General features: G+C 35.8%; 1 protein-coding gene across 1 annotated transcript; it reads left to right on the top strand.

The window, feature by feature from the left end:
• Positions 1-25,009, top strand: LOC113079824 (voltage-dependent calcium channel subunit alpha-2/delta-1-like). The gene is made up of 32 exons (XM_026252049.1): positions 1-116; positions 733-891; positions 1,174-1,278; positions 2,948-3,026; positions 3,103-3,152; positions 3,221-3,310; positions 3,396-3,467; positions 3,538-3,618; positions 4,812-4,886; positions 5,350-5,421; positions 5,969-6,040; positions 6,633-6,694; positions 7,155-7,231; positions 7,774-7,797; positions 9,706-9,714; positions 10,335-10,395; positions 10,532-10,632; positions 12,797-12,878; positions 13,307-13,372; positions 13,463-13,572; positions 13,666-13,728; positions 13,966-14,033; positions 14,277-14,315; positions 14,755-14,826; positions 16,367-16,519; positions 17,244-17,296; positions 17,496-17,551; positions 17,924-18,050; positions 18,390-18,502; positions 19,379-19,461; positions 20,112-20,200; positions 21,516-25,009. Exons 1-32 carry the CDS (start codon positions 72-74, stop codon positions 21,550-21,552), a joined length of 2,445 nt encoding a protein of 814 aa, XP_026107834.1. The 5' UTR covers positions 1-71; the 3' UTR covers positions 21,553-25,009.
• Positions 25,010-25,410: the final 401 nt, after the last annotated feature.

The following is a 25,410-nucleotide window of genomic DNA, read 5'->3' as shown; positions in this document are numbered from 1 at the left end:
ATGTTATTCTCTGTAGGAGTGGAAGCGTGTCGGGTCTGACACTGAAGCTCATTCGCACTTCCGTCAGCGAGATGCTGGAGACTCTCTCCGATGATGATTACGTCAACATCGTCTCTGTGAGTCTATAGGAGATATATGTGTGTTGCTGAGAGTGTTGTTTAAATGATGAACTCCTCCGACGCTCCAAAAAAAACATTCTGTATTCCTGCTGAGTAGGAATAGAAAATTGGAGGGAAACAGAGGCATTGAGCCTCCAAGCATCCATAAAGTCATAGTTATTTTTTTCTTTTTTTTTTGTGGTTTCAGTTAGGCACCGCTGAGGCGGCAGGCCAAAGAATTATTGATGTCTCCCATCATCCTCTGCTCTAGATGCTGTGCAATTCATTTATGAAATGCATCATTTATTTCATTTTCTTCATGAGACTACTGACAGGAATAAAAATCACAAACTCTGTATTCTGCTTTTAAGTGAGTGAGTTGTTTAGTATGTTTTCGATTAACTTTCTTCCTCCATTTCTTTAATAACTTGACGCTTGTATTTTATGGCCTGGCTCCAGCTGTATGACGTTAGCTTGGAGTTAATGAAATTAGCCAGCAGTGCTCTAAGTGTATTGCTGGCACTGAGCCATTCGACTTATTTAGAGGAGCCGAACAAAGCCTTGAATCTAAATGATTTCATAACAATCTTTGCATGTACAGATGACTAACTACGATGCTTTTCTATTGTTTCAGTTCAACAATTCGGCCAAGTCGGTCGCCTGCTTTAAAAACCTGGTCCAAGCCAATGTCCGTAATAAGAAGATTCTGAAGGAGGCAGTCCAGAAGATCACAGCGAATGGCACCACTGACTATAAAATCGGCTTTAAGGAGGCTTTTGGCCAGCTCTCCTCAGTAAGAATATCTAATGTAGCTTAATTTAGAAACAAAAACCACAATGGGGAAATAATATCACTCAATATTTAACCTGCTTTTTTTGTTACCAAATTCTTTTTTGTGATGGACTTTTTTTTCTTTAAGTTATATAATGTGTATTGTATATATTGAGATCAAATCTGTTTAAAGGTAAGTTGTAAGTTTGTTGCGCCATCTTGTGGCAGCAGTGAATATTATAGCTAGTGGCATCACTTGTTTATTATACATTTGTACTTGTAAAATGATTTGTTTCTTTTATAGATGAATTTTTCAAGAGCAAACTGTAATAAAATCATCATGCTATTCACTGATGGAGGGGAGGACAGAGCTTCAGAGATCTTTGACAATTACAACAGGAAAAAGGAGGTGAGGAACCACATGGACACACACACACACACACCACACAGTTTGTTTTTTGTGAAAAGTGGGGAAATCCCATAGGCGTAATGGTTTTGATACCGTACAAACTGTATATTCTGTGGCCCTACACCAACCCTACACCTAACCCTAACCCTCACAGGAAACATTTTTACTTTCTCAATAAGACTCATTCTTTATGATTTATGAGCATTTTGAAAAATGGGGACTGGGTTATGTCCTCATAAGTCACCCTCTCCTTGTAATACCTGTGTCATACCCATGTCATTATACAAAGTTGTGTCCTGATATGTCACAAAAACATGCCCACACACACACACCCACACACACACACACACACACACACACATAAATGAGATGCGCCAAAGACTTCTACTGTTCTTACGCTCAGATAATAATAAAAGCTATGCACTGACATTAATAAAAAAAAATATATTGCATTTTTAATTTAAATGTAAACTACCATTTTTTATTTCAGAATAAATTAATTAAAGTATTCAAAAGTAACATTTATAATGTTATTAGAGAAAATAAATGCTGTTCTTTTGAATTTAAATTTCTTCTGAATCCTGGAAAACAATGAATCACACCAACCCCAAAAATATTGCCTTATAATAAGCATTATTACATATGCATGTTATCAACATAGATAATCATAACAAATGTTTCCTGAGCACTAAATGAGCAAATGAAGATGATTTCTGAGTGATCATGGAATGAATTGTAATAATCGTTGTAGCCTTGATAATCTTTTAACAACATTATATCATATTTATATCATATCTAATTTTATCTGTAACTCTTGCCCTCTCTACTCTTTTTATATTGTCGCTTTGGATAACAGCATCTGCTAAATGACTTAAATTAATTATAATTTTACCAATAAGGATGTGTTCAAATGTGCTAATGAGGGTTTTGTTACGTGCAGAAATGATATATTTATACTGCCATTCAAAATTTGGAGAACAAGATCTTATGCTCATCAAGGTTGTATTTATTTGATAAAAATACAGAAAAAAACAGTAATATTGTGAAATAATATTGCACGTTCTAATATTGGTTTCCTATTCTAATATACTTATATAAAATATAATTTATTTCTCTAACGCAGCGCTGAATGTTCATCAGCCATTACCCCAGTCTTCTGTGTCACATGATCCTTCAGAGATCATTCTAATGTGCTGATTTATTATCAGTGCTGAAACTGCTGTGCTGCTTAATATCTTTTTTGGAACCTGTGATACTTTTTTCTTTGACTCTCTGATGCATGAAAAAGTTAAAAAGAACCGAATGTATTCAAAACAGAAATCTTTTGTAAGTCTTTACTATCACTTTTTATCCATTTCACACTGTTCTGTTTCCAACACTGAGAATAAATCAGCATATTATCATGATTTCAGAAGATGTAATGCTGCTGAAAATTCAGCTTTGCATTACAAGGATAAATTATATTTGAAAAGTATATTAAAATAGCTGTTATTTTAAATTGCAATGAGATTTCACAAAATTATATATTTTTTGTCAAATAAATACAGCCTTGTTGAGAATGAGAGAATATTACTGATCCCAAACTTTTGATCAGCACTGTACAGTACATGCAAACACCTGGTTTTACAAACGTAATCATGTCAGTATCTTTGTTCCTCTCTTCTGTCAGGTTCGGATCTTCACCTTTTCTGTGGGCCAGCATAACTATGATAAGACACCAATTCAATGGATGGCTTGCAATAACAATGGTAAAACGCTGAAATCTAATGCTGAGAAATTTGGAAGTCTTATTATCATGTATTAAGATTTTGATGTTTCCCGCAGGTTATTATTATGAGATCCCCTCGATTGGAGCCATCAGGATCAACACCCAGGTAAATGACATAAATGTGACCCCTGTCCCGCATCATATACGATAGTAACCAGCATCCTTTCGCTGCAGGAGTACCTGGATGTGTTGGGTAGACCCATGGTGAAAGAATATGACAGCGCAAAAACTGTCCAGTGGACCAACGTTTATGTGGACGCTCTAGTACGTCTTATTTTCTATATATCTGGCTGATGTTAGGCTGATTCTGAAGTATTGAAGAGCTGTTGGGTTTGTATTTGTGTTACAGGAATTGGGGCTTGTGATTACAGGCACTCTGCCTGTGTTCAATAAGACCAGCACCAGTAAAGACAAGAATAAGGTGAAGTCAGTGAATCAGATGAACTCGAGTGGAACGCCATCTGTTTTAATGTCCTCTTTATCAATTGCAGGCCCAGAGCCAGTTGATTTTGGGGGTGATGGCCATAGACGTGTCTCTGGATGACATCAAGAGACTGACTCCACATTACACTGTAAGGCGTGAGAGCGTGTGGGTGCGATCCGCACTTCTTAATTTACGACTGAGAGTTTGCAACATTGAAGAGCTTGCACAAGCGTTGCATTGACCTGGAACAGCTGGGTCATGTTACCAGTGCTGCTGCATTCTTTGTGTTTATAAATCTTGTGATTTTTGCTTTTTGTTTTCACTGCCAAATTAACTTCAAGGGGTCATTTTATGTTAAACCAAAAGTTAAATATTAAATATAGGCATACTACAGCATACATACTCAATGAAAGCAAGGAAAACTGTGTGTGTCTGATTTTGACCTTTTTTGAATTCACATGCTTAATGTCCAATATTTTTATAGATTTGATTAGTTCAATAAACATTTTATGTAATTAAGTTTTATAAAGTCCTTTGCATTAAGGTTGCACTGCTATTTAAATTCTGGTTGATACTTGTAAGCTGATAATTATTATCATGTTAATGTTAAATTAACGGAATAAATGTTCTATTTCAGTATTTTAATAAAAATAAAATAAAAACATTTAAATGCTAACTAATACTAAAATCAATTGTGAAAAATGCTACAAGTTAATTTAAGCAGCAAAAATACATTACATACAATTTTATAATAATATAATATTAATATTAATTTTGAGATTTGCTTTAAAATTGCATTTAACAGTGTCAAAATCCAATATCAACTGAAATAAAATTGTCTGATAGGCTGTATACTTCTTTCTTTCATTCTTTCTTTCTTGCTTGCTTTCTTTCTTTCTTTTTGGTTGACCAAAGCCGGACATAAAAATGACCTAAAAGGCAAATAAATTAGTATGCAAATTTGCAAATAATGCATTTGACTCACTCATAAAAAAAAGCGTAGATAAATTTTAAGTCATCAGGATTTAAATATAGATTTGAAAACAAGAATAGGCACTATATATTTTTTATATTATTTTACTTTCACTAAGTAACAATATTTCTCAAGAATGTTTTTTTTGTGCATACTAAGCAGCAAAAATGAATCATCTAAGCTTAAAATTATGAAGAACTACTTATACCAGCCTGGTGGGAGTGTTTATAAACTTTTCACATGTAAAAAGTTTAGCCAATAATAACAAACCTCATTTGCATGTACCAGTCTTAAAGGTACAGTAGCAAAAGCACGCTATCAGATGTTACAGAATAATAATCAAAACCCTTGTCTTTCATTCCATAAAGCTTGGACCAAATGGATATTACTTCGCCATCGACCCCAACGGCTACGTGCTGCTTCATCCCAACCTTCAGCCGAAGGTACGACTCTCACTCATGCCATCGCTGTATGTTTCTTTCTCTCTGTTGTTAAAAGTAGCTGCCTATAACCTTGTGTATGATTAGTTATGCACGGCTGAAGAACCTTCATTATAGGTTATGATGAAATAACTCTGGCCACCCACATGTGCAGAGGTCCTCTGTCCTTTGTAATAAATATCATTTGTGCAATCCAAACACAATCGTTCTGTTTAGTTTACAGATGAAACGGCAAAGAGAGCATTTATTCAAAACACATGCATGACAATTAGTAAATGTTTAGTCAGTGATCCGTGGGATTAGTGGGCACTGTGTGTGGAACAAAGCAGATATGCTGAGAAACGGTTCCTCATTGGGCACTTCTTCAAGGAAAAAGTGACTCATTGGTAAATATTTCTGCACACAAATATGCTGTGCAGTATTGATTTATGGGATTATTTTGAAAGTTGTTGTTGTTTGCCTGCAGGATCTCAAGTCTCAAGAACCCGTGACATTGGACTTCTTAGATGCAGAATTAGAGGATGAAGTGAAGGTGGAGGTGAGAGCAAACTTTATATGTTTTTCTTATGCCGAAATCTAATTTGTCAGTACAATGAAAGTAAATGGGGTTGACGCTGGACCCTACTGACTTTCATTTAATAGACAAAATCCATTTTTCCAAATAATCTAATATCCCATTAAGTAAAAAAAAAGAAAAATCAGCTTTTAGAGTCAAGCTTTCCTGTGTTAAAATCAATACAGGCTGGTGTGATTTGATTTTGTAACATTAATTGTGCTCTTTTGTATAGATGTTTAAGTCATAACAAAGTGATTATCAAAGCAGCAATAACAGCAAAGTTGATTTTTAGTCCTGTGTGATTTCATAACAATATGCTGGGTATAAAAATATAATTTTCTCACTTCACAACCCAAATTACTCATTATCTTACTTGAGAGTTATCTAAGGGGATATTAGATTACAGGAGTAATTATCTTTTTTTAGCTGAAAGCAACACTCTGTAACTCTATTTACAATATTATTATATATATTTAGTAATATTTACAGCAATGATACATCAGTGACACACCTGTCTGTCTGTCTGTAGATCAGAAGCAGTATGATAGATGCTCAGAACGATCAAAAGAGATTCCAAACACTTATGACATCTCAAGATAAGGTAATCATGCATCATTTAAACAGGAAGTGCTTCTCAGCTGGTTTTGCTCAAATCCCAATTTTTTTTTATTATAAGAGATCAAATGGAAACAACATAAAAATAATTTAATGTTTTTAAAACATTGTACAAATGCAAACATAAATGGCCTTTAAATGTTAAAAATGTATTCATTGAATTGTATTATTAGTTCCTTCCTAAATATCTCTGGTATAATGTTACTGCACAAAACACATTCAGGTTGGTAGGAACCACGTTTATCTTATTAAGCCATATTAATATATCAGATGTTTCTTATGAATGCACTAAAATGGTGCAGAGTTGGATTAGCCACACATCCTTAAAAATAAAAATCAATTAAATAAAGGTGGACCATCTATTTGGCTCACTCTTAAATAAATGAATAAATAAATAATTTTAAAGACATCACAATTTAAGCATAGATTTGAAACCAGGAAGAGAACAAATCACCGATGAAATTGCACAGTAAAGTTGTCGCAAGCCACCAGTTGAGAACCACTGGGCTATACAATACTAGTAAAACACAGATCAATAGTTCATTAAACCACTAAGTGTCATTTTATTCTTATTGCAGCGTTACATAGACAGAGGCATCAGAACCTACACTTGGACTCCAGTCAATAAAACAAACTACAGGTCTGAGAAATATTTTCTTTTTGTCTTATGCCTTGTTTTGTTGTCTTTTTACTATTTTTATTTTATTTTACTTTGATTTGATTTTGTCTTGTTTTTATTTGTTTGTTTGTTACAATCTTTGCCTTGATTTGCTTTGTTTTCGTCTTGTTTTGTTTTTGTTGCATTTGTGAAGGTGTGTTTGGTTCTGTGAGATATATATATATATACTGCCGCTAGGGGGCACTGTACAAAGTCTATACTTCTCCCGTAAAAGACACAGTGAAGCGAAATAGAGTCATTTATGTTTGAGTTTAAGATCTCTTACCAATTTGAGTTGGAATCTATAAATTGCAGCCTACATGAACAAAAAGCAACAAAACTCCAATTTAAATTACACAGGACGTTTATTTCTCAGTTATAATAATGTCCGGAAGTCTACTGCCTTTCATCCTCATTTATTCCTTGTGTCTTCTCTCTGTAGTCTCGCTTTAGTTCTACCTGATTACAGTGTCAGCTACATCAAAGCCAATATAGTAGACATCATCACTCAGGCCAAATGTAAGTACCACAGCTCACATTCTCACACCTTTATCAAAGAGCATGGAATTATAGTCTCTTGTCCTGAGACGAAAGAAGCTCCTGGTTTTCATCCAGAGAGTCCCCTACAGCCTCTGTCCATTTCACATCTCATTTTGACACCCTGACCTCATCTGGAAATGTAACAGCGTGGTTCCTCAGTTGTGGTTTGTCTCTACGAGAACGCTCCAGACGGGGCGACGACTCCTTTAACAGCAAAAGGCTTTCACCTTGTGCATATTAGCCCAGGTTTTTCTTCCAGATGCATCTCTGTGCCCATGTTTACCGTCTCGTCCTCTCATGTGGCTTTTGGGAGAGGAAAGGGAATCTCAAATGCCCCTCCCTCCAGGAGAGCCCTCACAGTTCCTGTACAATATTCTTATTCAAAGCTTCTAGGATTGAATAAAATATTGTGAAATCCCTCATGTTCTTTCCTATATCTTGCTTTCCCCAAAACTTTTTCATTCTCTCTCTGTTTTTCTCTCCATCTCTCTCCCTTTCCTCTTTTCCCTGTCTGTCCATAGCTTGGAATGTCTCTGAAAATTCCGGCAAGTATTTTCCTTCTGTATTTCCTTCATAGTGATTCTTACTAGAGATCGGCCGATATTGTTGTTTTGTGATATCCTGGCTCAGATGGAATTACCATTCAGATTTACTGAGCTGCTTATTGTCAGTAAATACTTCATTTAAACCATTTTATTGGCAATATGAACTTCAATTCATGTTTTTTTTCTTCTAATGTTACAATAATCTATCATTTTCAGATCTATTAATTTATTCAAGAATACATTAAACTGCAACAAAAATGTGATAAACTTTTTACAATAATTGTTTTTTTTCTGAATGAAAATACATTTTTAATGTTTATGGGGGTCAAAGTATTACTTATTTTCTGATACTATAATATATAGAAAGGCATTCTTACAAAGAAAAGCATTTAAAATTGAGTTTTTTACTGTTACTGTTATTTCTTAGAAATAAACCATTGGAGCAATTTTCCTTAAATATTATGAATATGTGAAAAATGTCTGTTTAATTAATGTGTGTGTGTGTGTGTGTGTGTGTGTGTGTGTGTGCGTGTGTGCGAGAGAGAGAGTTTAAGTACAATATCATGTGGTGCAAATTGTAAAATAATGATATTTATTTGAGTTCAAGTAAAATGTCATGTGGTGCAACTTATAAAACTTATAAAACAAAAAACAAAACTTGATATTAATGAATAACAATTCTTGATATTTGTTTAATTCTAAAAATTTTTATTTAAAAGCCTAATATAAAGTGTACATAGATTCGGGGTGCAAGGAAAATATGTTTTTACTTTTTACTTGATGATTACACCACTTTTTTTAAGTCATTAAATGTTTTAAAACTAGATTTTCTAATCGGCCTATCTCTACTACTAGCACCTGCTCTGCACTTACAGTATCTAAATCGCAGTCACCATTAAAAAAAAAAAGAATGCACAAAAACACATTTGTTCACTCTTCTATTGCTTTGCATGTGCAAATGTTTCTCTGCTGAGTAAATAAGTTTAGATGTGTTGTCTCTTTGCAACTTCAGTGTGTTTGTCAACGCTATGAGTGTCATGAAGTGTGACTATCGCATTTACAGTCCGGGACCGAGTCTGAATGTGTGTGTATGTGTGAGGGCATCATGTTTAGTAGATGTTTTCCTGGAGGTTTGGAAACTGCAGAGGACATGAGTGTGACTCTTTGTGCTTTTATCTCCGCCCCTTCGCTCTCTGAATCATCTGGATGTTTTCAAAGCCTCGTAAAGGGGCAGTTTAACAAAATACAGGCCTCGCTCTTTAGAAGGCATGTCCTCTGTGTGTGTGTTGGGTCCGTGGGTTCATGTCCAGGTGCGGATGTGGTATGTGTGTGCCCCTTTTTAACTTTAACGGGACAGTGTTACTTCAAGGCGTCTAATGTTACTGTTCCGCAATAACAATCTGTACTAATCGCTCGTCTGCCACCAGATCTTGGCTTGTCCTTCTGCTAAACTATATTTTACATCCTTTAAAACCATATTTTACTTTTTTCAACCTGACACCATCACAGAGATTGAGTTTAAAGTAAGTCAAGTGAAAATGCGGCGGCCTCAAAATGCGTTTGGACAGTTTGGCTACATTTAAAAATATCTGGATGTCATTGCATTAACAAGATGTAAAAACAAGTGATGTTAATTCTGAAGAAAGTCATTTATTATTATTTTCTGCATGACATGTTTTTCTCTTCTTCTGTCTTCTTTTTTTGGCTCATGTGACTGCATAATTTATTAATGTTGCTCGTCTTTCAATTTACAACCTTAGATGAGAATGCAATATTTTTATTCAAGGCTTGTTCTGTGAATAAAATATTGGTGACCTTTTACCCCTGTGGTTTTCTCTGCCTCTCTTTGCCTCCTTTCCTCTGTAAATTGCTCCCTCCTTTCCCTCTTTGCGGCCTTTGACCCTTCAGAAGAAACTGGCAAGTACTGTTTTTCTCTCCTTTTGTCTTTTCCTTCATGTTTGAACCTGGATGTAACGTCTGACCTCTCACATGTTTAAGTCTGTCATCTGGTTTCCGAAAGAACAAACATACTCATAAACCAACCCACATCCATAAATATATAGAAGAGAGTATGTGGGAGAATGGGATGAATCTGAAAGAGACATTTATTTATTTAAAAACACATTGTTACAGTGCAGAATCTTCCATATTTCTTGATCTCAACTTTGCTCAGAATTTTAGTTAATTTAATTGTTACTGTTATTGTATTTTGAGAGAACAGATCACATTTTGAACTTGCTGTGTCTGGGCCACCCGTATGTGAGGCCGTGTGCCTAAACAGCAGGGTGTCACAGCGTATAATCGCATTACTAGACAGAAGCTCAGAGACATATTTTCACAAGCTGTTGTGCAGCAGCCTGCTTTCTGTAGAGTTGTGTTTCACTTTCAGGTCATTTTGAATGTACCTGTAAGTTTTTAGGGTCTGTTTTTATCCTGTATATATCTGTTTTGTATAATTTTCCGCTCTGTAATGACAGAACTTATTTGAAATGTTCTTCGATCTTGCTGATTTCTGATATTTTCATGTTTTCTTTCAGTTTTTGAAAGCCTTCATTTGGAACACTTTGAAGAGTATGGACATACTTTAATAGCACCCAGGTCAGTTTCTTAAAGGGATAGTTCACCCCAAAATAGTGTGATCATTAACTCACCTTCATGTTGTTCCGATCTTACTTATTTATTTTTTTCTGCAACAGTAAATGATTCTGAGAAATGTTCCTTTTCCATGTTTTAGAGTTTACTGCTCAGACCTGAAAGTTCAGAGTGACAACCACACACAGTTCCTCACAGACTTCATTGAGTACATTGACATACATACCCCCAACAACTCGCCGTGTGAGTATCTTCTGGAGCTTTCTGGGCTGCTGGCTCAAATCCACTGAGGTCAGAGATAATAACGCTAGTTTAAAGGTTCAGAGTTCATTTCCATGGCTGCTCCGGGGGTAGTGAGCAGTTTGTGAGGACAGAATCTTGATTAAAATGTTACTTAAAAGTAGACGCTACGATTAGCAAAATTTTAAATGTATATTCAAAGATTTACAGTTGCCGTACTTTAAAATAGTATTATAAAAATATATATAATATATTTTTAAATGATACCATTACACGTTTTTAATGAAGTTGAATAATTTTAAGTGTTTTTAACATAGTATTATGATATTATTACTAAATATTGCAATTACACATTTGAATACATTTTTATAATTTTTAATACAGTATAAACATTGCTAAATTATATTACTAATGATGTCATTACACAATTCATTATTTGCTATATTTTTAAATGGTTTTTATTACAGTATTATTAACATTGATGCATTATATTACTAAATGAAATCATTTGACATTTCACAATTACTAAATATTTGTTAAATAAAACGTTTTTATCATAGATAATACAGTATTTGAAATATTACTACATCATATGACTAAATAATTTAATTCCAGCTTTAACTACATTATTGTTAAACAGCTTTAACAAAATATGTTAAACAAAATATTGTTATTTCACATTGGAATATATTTTGTATTATTTTTAAACAGTTTTTAACAGTGTTATAAATAGTGCTGTATTATATTACTAAACAATGCCATTACATATTTTAATATTTTTTTCAGGGAAAGAAAGAAAATCCATGTTTTAATTCAGTCATAATACTATTTATAATCAAACTACTTCTGCTGTATTAAAAATAAAATCCTCATCCACATCAAAAGCAGTTCTCTTGCACCTTTTCTTGATTATATTAGGGTTTGTGTATATCACTTTGAATCTAATTATATTTATTGTTTTCTGGTTGACCGTGTTAATACTAAGTAAACCTCCTCCCTTTGCCCACACACACACAGACACCCCCCTTCCCCTCACCTTCCTCTCTGCAGGCCGCTTTGATCTCATCAGGATCAGTTGGTGTTGCGGTAATCACTTGGTACTTTATACCTAAGAGCCCACTCCTTGAATTATGCACCAATTACCCAGTGTGAAAGAGGAAAAGCAGGACATGTCAAAGGGAAACTGAGAGAGTAGTACGATGTATGAAATTACATTGGTAGGGTCCAGGAAATTAAATTAAATTAAATTAACATATTTATTTATGATAAAAATAGATAATAAATAGATTATTTTTTATTTTTTCCAAAAGTCTCAATTTCAGATATCCTACAGACATCTAACAACAAAACCTCTCTCACATTAACCAACAGACAATCATTTCAACCCATTCAGTTTTTTCACTCAAGAAGAAAACTTCCTCGTGAGCATAGACAATAACATTTTGTAACCTGCAAAACATAGCACTGTAAACGCTCATTTCTGTGGCTATTTGTCACAGAGGTCTGGTATTTTAAGTCCACGATTTCCACACAGGCAGATCAGTTGAATTGTGTTCTTGCGCTGCTCTCAATCAGGTCCTAATGAAAAGCATGCAGCGTGCAGAGGGGGGCGGAATAAAGTTGTACACCAGCTGCTCTTTCTGAAGTGTGTGTGTTTTGTCGTAAAGGCTTTGCGGTAATGAACTGCAGTGCGATGTTATAAAACACTCTAACGTTCTGAATGTGCCAGAACCAAAAAAAAAAAAAAAAACGTAAAACCTTTGAACACCTACTGCTGTTTCATACAGCCCAAGAATAAAATCATGTTCCACGTCTCGGAAAATGAATCTGCGTGTTACTCTCCTGACGTGTCTCACTGACCCGTTATTTTTGCGTCGCTGTCTCGCTCTCTTTTTTGTGAAGTTCTACTTCTTTATGACTTTGGCATCAGTTGCCTCAAAGGTCAGAATGTGGAGCCTGATCTAACTCATAAGCAACAGGTGTTTATGCATTTATCAAGTCAAAGGTGAAGCTTATAATGACGTAAAGCTTTCTTTTGAGCCCATTGATCTTCCATTAGAATTTGCTCCTGTAGCGCGAGAGTCATTTTGATACTTCTCATGTTAAAACGATAGTAAAAGTATGGCGAGATGTTGATAGAAGCCATTTTTTATGTGTGCTTCCTCAGGTAATATGGAGTTAATAAACAGACTGCTGCTGGACGCTGGAATCACCGCTGAACTGGCCAAACACTGGAACAAACAGAAGCTGTGAGTTGCACTGAATTATACATGCAAAATACACAAGGCCAAGTGAATTTAACTTCAACTATACTTTCATCATATTGATCCAAACCTGTATGAACATCTTTCTTTGGTGGAACACAAAAGGAGATGTTTTGAGCTATGTTCATGCTGCTTTTTTTCACACAATGAAAGCATATGCTGTCAAATTCCAAAAAGAGCATCATCAAAATAGTATTTTATGGTGCTTTATTGTCCTTTTAGGAGTTTGGCCACTGTATACGTTAGTTGTATGGAAAAGAGCAGCATGAACATTCTACTAAGCATCTCCTTTTGTGTTCCACAGAAAAAAGAAAATCCCGTAAGCAGCATAAAGAAAAAAGTACGATAGAACTTTTCAGTGAACTTCATCTATTTCACACAGCAATGTTTTCAGTCTGGTTTGTGGTTTGCAGGAATGACAGAATCAGGGCTAAGTTTGTGTTGACAGACGGCGGAGTCACTAGAATCTATCCTGCGAGGTACTATTATATTTTAAAGCTTGAGAGAGGGAATACCAGGCAGGTTTGTGGGATTTCGACTAAAATCATCACTCTGTGTGTGTTCTGCAGTGCTGGTTCAGAATGGACTGAGCATGCAGAAACATACAAGTCCAGTTTCTACAAGAGAAGTCTGGACAACAACATTTATGTATTTACATCATCACCATATGCAGTCAATGGTAAGTATGTGTTGGTGATTATTATACAGCAAAATCCCTTTTTTCCTTTTGGATTAATGGATATTTTCTGTCCCCTTTTTTCATAAACTCAAGATTCTATTTTAGTGAGCAGAGCGATGGACCTGAGAGTTGATGAATTCCTGCTGAAGCCAGCAGGTAAGAGTCGGACGTTATAGTTCTGATATGGGAATATACTGTAGATAGAAAAACAGAAGAGAGCATGTTTTGATACACCAATATAACAGCCTGGTCAAGTTAAAAGTATTTTCAAATTATTGACACTTACTAGAAGTGGCCAGTTCAGAAAGCTTTTTCAGAATTCTTTTTTTTTTCATTTGATTGTGTGATTGTGAACTGATGGAAAATTTCAAACTAAACTCATTTTGGTTTCAGTGGTTGGTGTAAAACTGGATAAACAGACTTGGATGGAAAGCTTCATCAAAGCTACGATCACGCCCAAAGTGAGTGCAAGAAATGAACCTCCTGTATTCATTTGAACTGTAGTGAACATTCATTTCAAGTGAGCATTAGATGTTGTCAAAGGTGATCTAAATGTAAAAAATGAGCATGCACAATTGCATATCCAATATGAGTTAGTGTGCCCAATGTCCACTGGTACCAATAAATATAAGAAATCCTTAATATTGCCTGATAACACAGTTTTGATATTCTAATATGAATCTATGTTTACTCTTCCTGCACAGTGTGTTGGCGAAATATGTGGGTGCAGGAGGGACGATAGCGTAAGATTATATTTATGCAACCACTTGTGTTAGATCTAAAGAGATGTTAAATCTATATTATATAAACTACTGTTTCGAATTTTGGAGGTAGTAAGATTTTTTATTTATTTTGACAAAAATGCAGTAAAAACAAATAACAGTTTTCTATTTTAGTATATTTTCTCAAGAAACATTTCTTATTATTTTCACCTTTAAAAATGGTTGCCTTTTTATAATTTTTTTGGAAACCATCAAATCTTTTTCAGGATTCTTTGATGAATGGAAGACAGCATTTATTTAAAAATAGAAATAGTTTGTAACTGTCTTTGTGTCTTTACTGTCACTTTCGACCAGTTTTATGTGTCCCTTTTGAATAAAAGTATTAATTTCTTAAAAAAATAAATAATAATAAGCTTAGTTTAAATTACACTAAGCCTGTATTAATTTTTTTCTCTTAAAGAATCTGGACTGCTTTCTTCTGGATGATGGAGGCTTCCTTGTCATGACCAATAAGGATGATTATATCAATAAGGTGTGCCTCTCTTCATACCCAATTACCATTTTGCTTCGATTCCACATTCCCCTTCTTTGACCCCCGGAGAGCGCCCACCCAACCCCACCTGCACCCCGTTTGCAACAGCAGTAGAGTAAATGTTTAAAGTTAGGCTCAGCAAAGGAAACCAATCAGAGCGGAGTGTGTGCAGGATAAATCACGGCCGGAGTGTTTGGCAGCAGGACTCAAGCCGAGGGGACTGACTGTGCCCTAAACCCCGTCTCCTCCCCTCTGTGTGGGCAGACTCTCCAGGGGTCGGCTAGGACCGCCGGGCAGACCGCACATTCATTACAGCTGTTATTGCACAGGGAGCGGCGGCCGTTCTGTACGCTCTAGGATTTATATCGCCTTTGGACTGACTTATGGTCTCGGATGCACATACTTTTACATTCTTACGTGCAATACAAAGCTGGAAGTTTAGCTGTGTGTGTTCGTAACAGTAACCAGAACAGGGGCGTTTTTTTTTTTAAAGCACACACACACTCGCGGTCGGTATCACACCTCAGAGATTTTCTGGGCTCACAGACAGCTCTTTCTTTGGTTTAAATTATGGTAATGCAGTAGGCTGTCCAAATAAGATTACTACAGATCCTATTGGCTCCCCTGAGCACGGTGGGCTCCACACTCTTTAAACACAGCATGTAGTTCACAGCATGAACTTATTCTACAGATTAGTACGGACAGACATCCTCATACCCTGAGTGACAAACTCGGCCAAGGTTGTGGAATTTGGAATAAGAATGGCCACATGGAATCCAGAAAGCTGTGCATAATTATTCACTATTTAACTCAACACATTTCTGTTTTAACACACTTAAGCGTTTTTGGTAACACTTTAGTATAAGGATCAATACTTACTAGTATTGGCAGGACTATTATTAACATATTGGCTATTTATTAGTTTATTAGAATCAGTGTGGCAAATATGAACATTTTTATTTTATTTAATTTTACCTTTGCTAAACCAAAAAAGAAGGCACACTTTGTCATTCATCAGGAGCAGATGTGTGTATTCAGAGCGTGATTCTTTATACTGTTTGTAGCTCATCTCAGGACATCTGCAGACCAAATGGCAAATAAACAAACATTTCATTGCGGGTTTAGATTATGTTAATTGAAAACAAAAATAGATTTTGTGTACTTTATTTTTAAGTGGTGCATATTTACTGTCTGTGCCTGTAGCTTTGTAAAATGCAGGTTCATGAAGGTTATTCTTTTGAGACATTAAATTATCCCCAGAAGTAAGCTAAGTCTGATCAAATCCTTTGGATGTTCCTTTGGAGATACCAGCAAAGTTTTGTGGGTGAAATCAGATTTTATTTATTTTTTTACATAATGGGAAAACAAATTGCCCCACAGATTTTGCAAAACATGATTTAACTAGTTCGTCAAATTGACCGATGGAAGGCTTCTTGATTTGAATTTTTTTTTTTGTCTGTAGTAATTATAATAATCCCTATATAATAACAACAGAAGTCTCTTAGTAATTGTGTGTGTTTGTGAATGGCGGTGTTTTCAGATCGGACAGTTTTTCGGTATGATTGACCCCAGCCTAATGAGGAATCTGATAAACGAATCCCTGTTCTCCGTCAACATAACCTACGACTACCAGGCCCTCTGTGATCCCACCAAAGAAACTAAAGCCGCCGCTGGTCTCAGATCAGTCTATGTGGTGAGTTTCATTTTCTTTGAATTCATTTCAGTTTCTTAAGAAAAAAAAATAAAGTCAGTTTATAATATGTTCACTCACAATAAAATCCTATCTAGTAGTGGTTTGCATGTTTTAGCACATGTAAATAAAGATTTGCTTACATTGCACATTTTCCCTGGACTATAAAGCTTAGTCATGCAATTAGTGAACTTCATAATGTTGTTCCATCATGTCACACTGATAAGTTAGCCTCACGATACTCTCTCTGATCTGTGTCTTGAACGATTACGGCCTTGTGCTACATGCTGACTAAATCTCTCACAACACACAGAGTCAAGCGTGAATCATTACACAGAGACACTTCCTCTCTCATGCTAATCAGAGCAGCGTGTGCGGCAGCTAATGGTCCCCTGAGCTCATTCGTTTGGCCTTGTTTGTGGATTTATGCTTGCATCTGCTGAGCTTTTGTCTAATATCTCCCTTATTGTTTGGCACCAGGTCCTTTCTGTCTGGCAGGGTCATAATAGGGCCCCCTTCCAATAAAAAACAGGATGTTTTGGTGCTTCTCAGCTCAGGATATGCAACTTGCAAAGTTCGAAGAAGAATGTCTGAGAGAATAAGAGTTTAAGATGCCAACATCTTAGTGTTTATGCTGATTTAACATACATCACAAGGACATTTTAGATGCCCTTAGTGCTTACAGAAATGTTGTGTAGATTAAAAACATGTTGTTTGTCCCTTTTAGCCCACCATAGCTGACATCCTGAACATTGGTTGGTGGGCTTCTGCAGCAGCCTGGTGAGCGATTTCACTTTTTCAGTTCACAAAAAACCTTTCTTCTATTGAAAACGATAGGAGATATTAAAAAAAAAAAAGGGCCTCATTGTATATTTTACAAGAAAACAGGAGTTTTGGAACCCAATGACTTTCATCGCAGCATATGGACAAAACCATTGTTCTTAGCTAACTAAATCAGTATTTCTTTTGATTTCTCCAGGTCGATATTGCAGCAGTTGTTTGTCAGCATCACATTTCCTAACTTCCTTGAGGCAGGTAAGATCTAGACATTAGTAATTCATTGCTATGAAACAATGATCAAGCTACTGCAATTTGGCAGACGGCTGTTTTTCTTGTCGTCTGGTGAACTGCCAACACTTCAGTGCTAATGACCGCTAAGGTTGAGTTCCTGTACGTACAGACTGTGACCATGTATTCTATTTCATAATGTCACAGACAGTTATTGTTGATGGAGGTGTGGTGTAAATTTGGACTGTATTCTGTTAAATTTAATAATTGTAATTTTAATAATTGTAATTGACTCTATTGACAGTTGAGGTGTTATTTATGCACTAAATCACAGTAATTCAAATAATCATTTAAAGTATTGCATCTCATGGCATCATATCAATGGTGTTTTGTTCACAGCGGACCTAGACGATGACCTGTCTGAGATGCCATCTAAAGAGAGTTGCATTAAAGAGCAGAAACAATATTTCTTTGAGAACAATGAGACATCTTTTAAGGGGACTATTGATTGTCAAAACTGCTCCAGGTGAGATTTTATGGAGCTTAATCATGGAATGAAAAGGATTTTATATTTTATTTATTTATTGTCAATGAAATGTGATTCAGCAAAAAAACATATTCATTGCTCCTGAGCTTTACATACGTTTTCAAGTTATCTTTATTTGGGGAAAAAATAACTAATATTGATTATTATGATTGTATGATTATACAGTTTGCTGTTTATTTATATACTTATATGTAACATTTTATGTCATTATAAAGCCTTAATCACTTGTCACCCAGTTCTTTATGTTCAAGATGACCTTTTTGACACAGATGAATTGTGCCTGTTTGTTTGTGCATATTTTTGTGTTTTTGTTTTCAGGCAGTTCATAGCTGAAAAGCTTCCAAAAACAAATCTGGTGCTTATTGTTGCCGACTCAAAAGAACCGTGTTGCCAGGCTGATGAAAGATTTTTCTCCCAGGAAGAAAAGCCGTGTATCCTTCATTCATGTACAAACAAACCTGCTGATTTGTGTTGAGACACACAATGATGGTTACTCATCAGGTCAGCGTCAGCATGAGAAGGAAGTTCAGAAATAACCACAAGTAGTTTTTTCCAATGAATACAATGCGTCTCACAATTTCTCGCAAAAACACATTAGGGGAGAATCTCTCTCTCGTTGTCATTTAGTTCATTTTATTCAGTTCATTCGAACAGCTGATGTCAGGAAACTGGAAAAATGGTTGACCAGTTCTCAAGTCATTACCCAACATGTTTATCCAATGTCCTTGTAATGATAGTTCGTAGTTCGATCGGGGTAGAGGAAGGAGACCAGAGTCAGCGTATGGGGCTCGTGAGAGACTTTATTCTTTACAAAAACAAACAACTAAATAAACAAGTGCGGCAGGTGCGCGCACTCTCTAAAAGCACTTCAGCTTCGCTACTGCGTCTGTCTGGCTTAACCGCTCTCCAGCTTCACGTGCTCACGAGTCCCCGTCTCTCTCGCATTTCCCGACTAAACCACGTCTCCGCCACAGTCCCATTTGCCTTGGAAATACTTTGTAAATAGGTTGCAAAGTTTTATAAAATTGTGCTACGCTGGTATTTTTGGTCCTTTGCTAAATAACCCAGCAAAACTTCCTTGGCGCTCCAGAAAAAAACAGGTTTTGCTGCTGAACAGCTAGACCACCAGCACAAGACCTGCATGATCCAGGATGGACTAGCAGTTTTTCAGCAGGAGTGTATTAAGTCCAATACACTCTAATGCCAATTATAAGTGTAGCTAAGTTTTAGTGAATTGGTGGCTCATTAACAAATAAATAAATGAATGTCAGATTGTGCTGATTTGAATCCTGAACTTGGTCCCATAGCTCCAGGTCCTGACCCCTGTGAGATAGCCCTGAACCCACGCTATCGGAAAGGTCCGGACCAGTGCTTTGACAACAACACAAGTGTAAGTCACTTAAACACCTCCTTCCTGCGAAAGCCTACAACAGTTTGTGACCAAACTAGCAATCAGCATGACTTAATGTGCATCATGTCCAATTTGGCTGGTCTTTGCTGCTCTCATTTCAGTCATTACCCGAGACCTACCACACTGAGACTCGTGATCGACGAAACTATTTGGCTCTGTGTGATAGATCTTGGTTTTGGAGAGCTTGGCTTTGTTTGACATGTTCTAATCTCATGGCCTGAAGAATGTGGGCACCTTTTTGAAATGAACTTTGTTGGGTGTTTCAGATAAGCATATAGTTATACAATCCCATATTTGAAGACGTAAAGAGTTTAGTGTGAAAGAATTGACATGAACCCCACTGAACAAGCTGAACTTTTTATTCATGATTTTGAATCGAAATGTTCACAGACTATTTATGAGTGGGGTGTCCACATACTTTTGACCAAGTAGTGTATCTTTATCTAAACACTTCCTACTTCCTGCTCTGGATTCTCTCTTTTTACTTTGCAGTATTAATGCTTTTTGGCTCAAGCACTTGTTTGCGTGTTGCTTAAACTTCTGACTGTCAAACATTTTCCTGCATGACTCTTCCTCTCTCTTTCTCTCTTTCTCTGGTGCTGTGTATTTGGCTGTATAATGTATGTTAGGATGAGGCCATGTGTAGGAGAAATGCAGGCTCTCCACTGCTTTCCTCTCTGCTCATGTTACTGCTGCCAGTGTTCATGTGCTGTCTCGGGTCAGTCCATATCTCTCTCTTTCTCTCTCTCTCTCTCTCTTTATTTATTCATTCATATTGATATATCTTGTCTGCCAAATTAGAAGTAAATTCACTAAACACCTGTGTCACTTTTGTGTTGTATATGTCATCTTATTTGAGTTTACTTGGAAATTTATTTTGTTTGTGCAAAAGGCTATCAGCCGGCACACTTCTGTTCTGTTCTTTTTATCTACATCTTCCACTCGGTCTAATTTAGATAAATATCTCTTTCTCTTGTGCATTTAATTTAGCATGAATCAAACGAATTAATTTAGCGGTTGCTTCTTACAGCTTGTTAACTCTCATGCCTGACTAATTCACCCGCTTTAGTGAATACATTATTTACACCATAAGCATATTTATTCATATTAAAAATATATATATATAAAAAAACTTTTAGACTGATTGTAGTGGGATTTTGTAGATTTATGGTGTGTTCACCTAATGTCACAATTACTGTAATTAAATATATATAATATGCTAAATATATATACTGCTATTCAAAAGTTTGGGATCAGTATTATTAAATTTTTTTTTGAAGGACTTTCTTCTTATGCTCATCAAGGCAGCATTTATTTAATCAAAAATACAGAAAAAAAACGGTAATATTGTAAAATATTATTGCAATTTAAAATAACGGTTTACTGTTTTATATAATTTATTCTTGTGGTACAAAGCTGAATTTTCAGCAGTCATCACTCAGTGTCACATGATCCTTTAGAAATCTAATATGCTGATTCATTATCGGTGTTGTGCCGCTTATCTTTTTTTACATTTTTTTTGTTCTTGTGATACTTTTTTCAGGATTCTTTGATAAATAAAAAGTTTAAAATAGCAGAATCCACTCAAAATAATTTAGTATATTTATTATTTATTCTAAGACTTTACCATTTTATCAATGTAAAAAAAAAAAGAAATACTAATTTACTGACCCCACTTTTTAACTTTCGAGTATATTGTTTTGTTTAATCATGCAAAAAGGTAATGGAAAAAACGATGCAGTAAATAAAAATGATGTAGTCATTGATTATAATATTGATAATTAATTAATTAATCTCTATAAATCTATATATAACATATACATATTGGTTAACTATATTAGAATAAACTACAGTATATTATCTATAATAAACTATATTATCTATTGCCAATGGAGAAAATCAATGGAACTTTTACTTCTGGATCCCCAATTCTGTCCTTTATCACAAAGTTTCTTTCTCATCGTAACCCAGATGTGATCGCACCATTAGTTCCCCAGTGGACTAATGGCTATCTCTTGTTGGCATTGCAATAGGAGCAGAATGAGGATTGCGGTGGGGCGTCAAGTCTGAGTCCATCTATCGAGTCCATGATCATCATCCAGCTGCCGCTGCTCTGGCTTCTGATTGGACGAGGACACTGCCTCTCGTGACCTCAGCATAGAGACGCCACACCCCTCTACAATGCCAAAACGTACATTTAAACATTCATCTGGACTCCCACGCTACAGCCCAGCACATGGAGGGAGAGGCTCTGACCCAGGAAGTACAAAACCCAAGCCGCGATCACTCACAGCCTTTGAGGTCAAAGTTGGTCGGAGATGATAAATGAGCAACGACCTTTGACATTTGACCCGTAAGGTCAGACTCCTTCCTCATGAGCGACAGGGTGGGCAGACCTTGACACTTCATCGTCACTTCGCTGTGAAGAAAGGTCCTGTCTTTAAAATGAAAAAATTATCCAATCACAACACTGCCAACCAAAGTTTCGCCCTTTACCGGTGTGATGCCTTTTTTAACCTATTTGTCCTTCGACATATTTACATGGCTAATTCCTCAGTATTATAAACTTTTCATATGTGACTTTTATGGTTTGCCCTGCTGAGATTTTTAAAGGATCCCTCTGGGTTGGGTCAAAATCCAGCCTTGTTTGTGGTCTGCAGCCCATTACTGGAAAAGAAAAGGACAAGTGAGCTTGTGACCCGATGCAAAAGTTTCTTGTTTTTCCCAGTGGTCTCCACCTCTGTGCCTCGGGAATAACGGTTTCGTTTCTGACCGCTGTTTCGAGTGAACAGTACCTCCCTCTCTTTGTCCGTGGATACCTGTATTCACTATTTTTTATCGGCCCATAGTGCGTTTCAAATGCACCCAGCTGCCAAACCTTACCTTGTGTGTGGTGTTGCTGTACTTTGCCCTTGATGCCAAGCAGGTCGTGTGGCCAAGCAGCCCTTTGGTTCTCATTCAGGGCTTTTTAAATGACAGCCGATTCGTACTGACCTAAAAGCTTGCTGTGTGTGTTTTTGGTCCGTTAGCTGTTTATTTGAGATGGTTTAAAGTAATGCAAATGAGCAAAGAGTTTTCTGCTGTATGTTTAATGTGGAGTTTTATGTGCTCTGTTTAATGTATGTGTGTGGATATGTAGTTGCTGACTGGTGAAAGGTGTTTATGACATAGTTGCTCTTTCCCATGTTTTAATTTCATCTGGAGAACTCAGAAAGGTGGAAAGAATATTATCTAATGTTTACAGATATTTTGAGATGCTCGGGAGTTTTTATAAGAAATGTTGGGCCTGGTTGTGCTGTCTGAGTCTCTAATGTGTCGTTTTTCACTTTAATGTCAGAGGCAGAGCTCTGTCAGCCTTTTTTTTTTTTTCTGTCAACGTGCCTTGATGTGAATGGTTTCATATAAAATTAAGCAAAGGAATATCACAATGTGCAATCTGACCCAGAGAAATGCAAAATATCATCATTCTGATCTGATGAAAAATTCAACTTCTGTCCCTTTAAGAGGTCCTGACTGGATCTTTGTGCCTCATTGAAATCTTGGCCAAAATTCAACATTTATGGAATAATTAAGATTTTGAGAAGAGACAAGAATACTTACGGAAGCCCTGGACTGCTCACAAATTGAATGTTATAAAAATATTCTTCAGTGTTTTATTTGTTTAATATTCATAATAATAATATATATATTTAAATAATTATTATGTCTGTAAAAAAGCCAAGCTACCTTTTTTTTTAATTGAAGTATTCAGTTCAAAGTTTTTTTTTCTGTTTTGAAGAGAAGGAGGGATGCCTAATGCTTAGCCAGTACCCAATATATTCAATATTGTATTGATTATGAAATATGGTGATTAATTAATAGCAAACAGATGATTTCTGCAAGTAATAATGGGCTTTTGGCTTATGTACAAAATCATTTGGGTATCTGTCAGAGCTGATTACAATCGTGTTCTTTCTAATTTTAGAAGAGTAGACAAACAGGAAATTAAAAAAAAAAAACATGAAGACACACAACATCAAATCCAGAATGGAAAGTGAATTTTAGTGAGCAACATCTCTGCTACTTTATGCATCATTTCCTCTGTACACAGGAAACGGTTTTGGTAATGCACCTGAAAACAACATGATTGGACTTTGTGGATTTGGCTTGCGTTGAAAAGCCATTCTTCTCAAACTCTTTCCATGATTTATCACTGTAATCAGACAAGCATTCTAGATGTGATGTGCATTAAATCAGTGTATGATAAAAAAAAAATTAAAAAAAAAGAACATCGTAGTTAATTGGCTGTCAACATGAGAAATTATTGAAAACATTTCCAGTTCCAGACTGTTAACTCAAAGAATTACCCACGTTAATTCCCAGCAAAAGTAATGTCATCTTGTTCATCTATACTAAGTATAAAGTACATATTTGAAATACTGTATCCCATAATGCAATGCATCCAACTTGACCTTCTTTTAAAAAAAACTGCAAAAATTGACATATTTATACAAATCAGTACACATTGTTTCCCATCTGATGATGTCACAATGTAGGATTCTACTGTTTAAAAAGTGCATATGAAAATTTTGGACTCAGACCTTAAAGGCGTGAAAGGTGCAATTACATTTAGCAAAATTGCACTGGAAAAAATCGAGTTATTTCAGTAGGAATCTGTGCGATCTTGAGCTTCGTATGAGGACGGTAGCAGATTTTGTGAATATTTGCTGGCTTTGAAAGTCAGCTGTGCTTCATACGTCATTACATTACCGACAAAGGACTTTTTTGCTAAATCTCGCTGAAATTTCGTTAATGTGACCTCACCTTAACATTCACTGCCTTTTTCACTGAGCTCAGATGCTGTCACCTCAGGAACAGAAAAATGCTAAATGTGATTTAAAAAGCTGTCTCTCTGCTCTGTTTGGGTTTTGATCTCTGGAATTGTCTGATAGTGTGAAGTGTGTTTTAAGTGGTCAGTCAGATCCTGCTGCCTCCACTTGTCTCCTGGCTGACCGTTAGTCTGCATCAGTCAGTTTTTGGAGGACTTATCCCTAGGCTTATTTTCAGCCCCCTTAACTGTACTGTCATCCAGTGGTTCACATCTGGTTTTGCTTCAAGAACCAGATTTCAAGTGGTGACCCAAACCATACCAAACGTAACCTTCATTTAATGTAGTCTGTTTTTTTTAAACCACACATAGTTTTGTTCATGGTTTTGGAACAATTTCAAACAGCCGTGTTGTCATCGGCCTAATTTGTTTAAATAGCTTCTAGTAAAATGACAAATAAAATTACGCCAAAGTATTTGACGTCAACTAAAAAAAAAAAGATATAGGAAGCATTTACTCTTTCTTTTAAAAAGCTGATGTTTAGACGTGCAGTCTTTTACGGAGCCCCAGGAAAAAATAGTAGGCTAAATTGTGTGCACGATTTACTAATTCATTCCCTCAATGTACTAAAACGTGCACACAATTACTATTAAATTCCCTCGATTTATTATTACGTGTGCATAATTTAGCAAATCGAGGGAACACAATAGTAAATCGAGGGAACGTAATAGTAATCGTGTGCACGTTTTAGTACATTGAGGGAACGAATTGGTAAATTGTGTGCACAATTTATTTATTTTTTCTTGCATGTCATGTGCGGGGCTCCATAGTCTTTTAATGTGTCATACTGTATTTTTTTTAAATAATAATAATAATAATAATAATAATAATAAAAACTTTTTCTACTCAATTTTTTTTTTTAACGTTTTTAATGTTTTTTGGATGAATTATTAACACAACAGGTATACAACAGTACAACCAATTGTATTATCTTCCCTCAGAGCATTGTTTTCCTTTTTTATCCTTTTGCATTTACCTTAAGGTATAATGATAATTAAAAATGTAAAGTAATTATCTAAGGCAGAAATGATAAAAAGCCCACTGTTTATAATCCAGGAACT

The sequence above is a fragment of the Carassius auratus genome, unplaced genomic scaffold (assembly GCF_003368295.1).
Source record: "Carassius auratus strain Wakin unplaced genomic scaffold, ASM336829v1 scaf_tig00029361, whole genome shotgun sequence".
Classification (NCBI taxonomy): Eukaryota; Metazoa; Chordata; class Actinopteri; order Cypriniformes; family Cyprinidae; genus Carassius; species Carassius auratus.
The sequence above is the reverse complement of the archived record's forward strand: the minus strand, read 5'-3'. Positions and strand labels throughout refer to the sequence as shown.

What these genes read in the sequence shown, in the direction of transcription:
- LOC113079824 (XM_026252049.1), top strand. Translation starts at nt 72, where the DNA reads ATGCTGGAGACTCTCTCCGATGATGATTACGTCAACATCGTCTCT. An exon ending in ATTACGTCAACATCGTCTCT is followed by an intron (nt 117 to 732) that starts GTGAGTCTATAG and finishes CTATTGTTTCAG; the next exon opens with TTCAACAATTCGGCCAAGTC. An exon ending in CACTGGAACAAACAGAAGCT is followed by an intron (nt 12,879 to 13,306) that starts GTGAGTTGCACT and finishes TGTGGTTTGCAG; the next exon opens with GAATGACAGAATCAGGGCTA.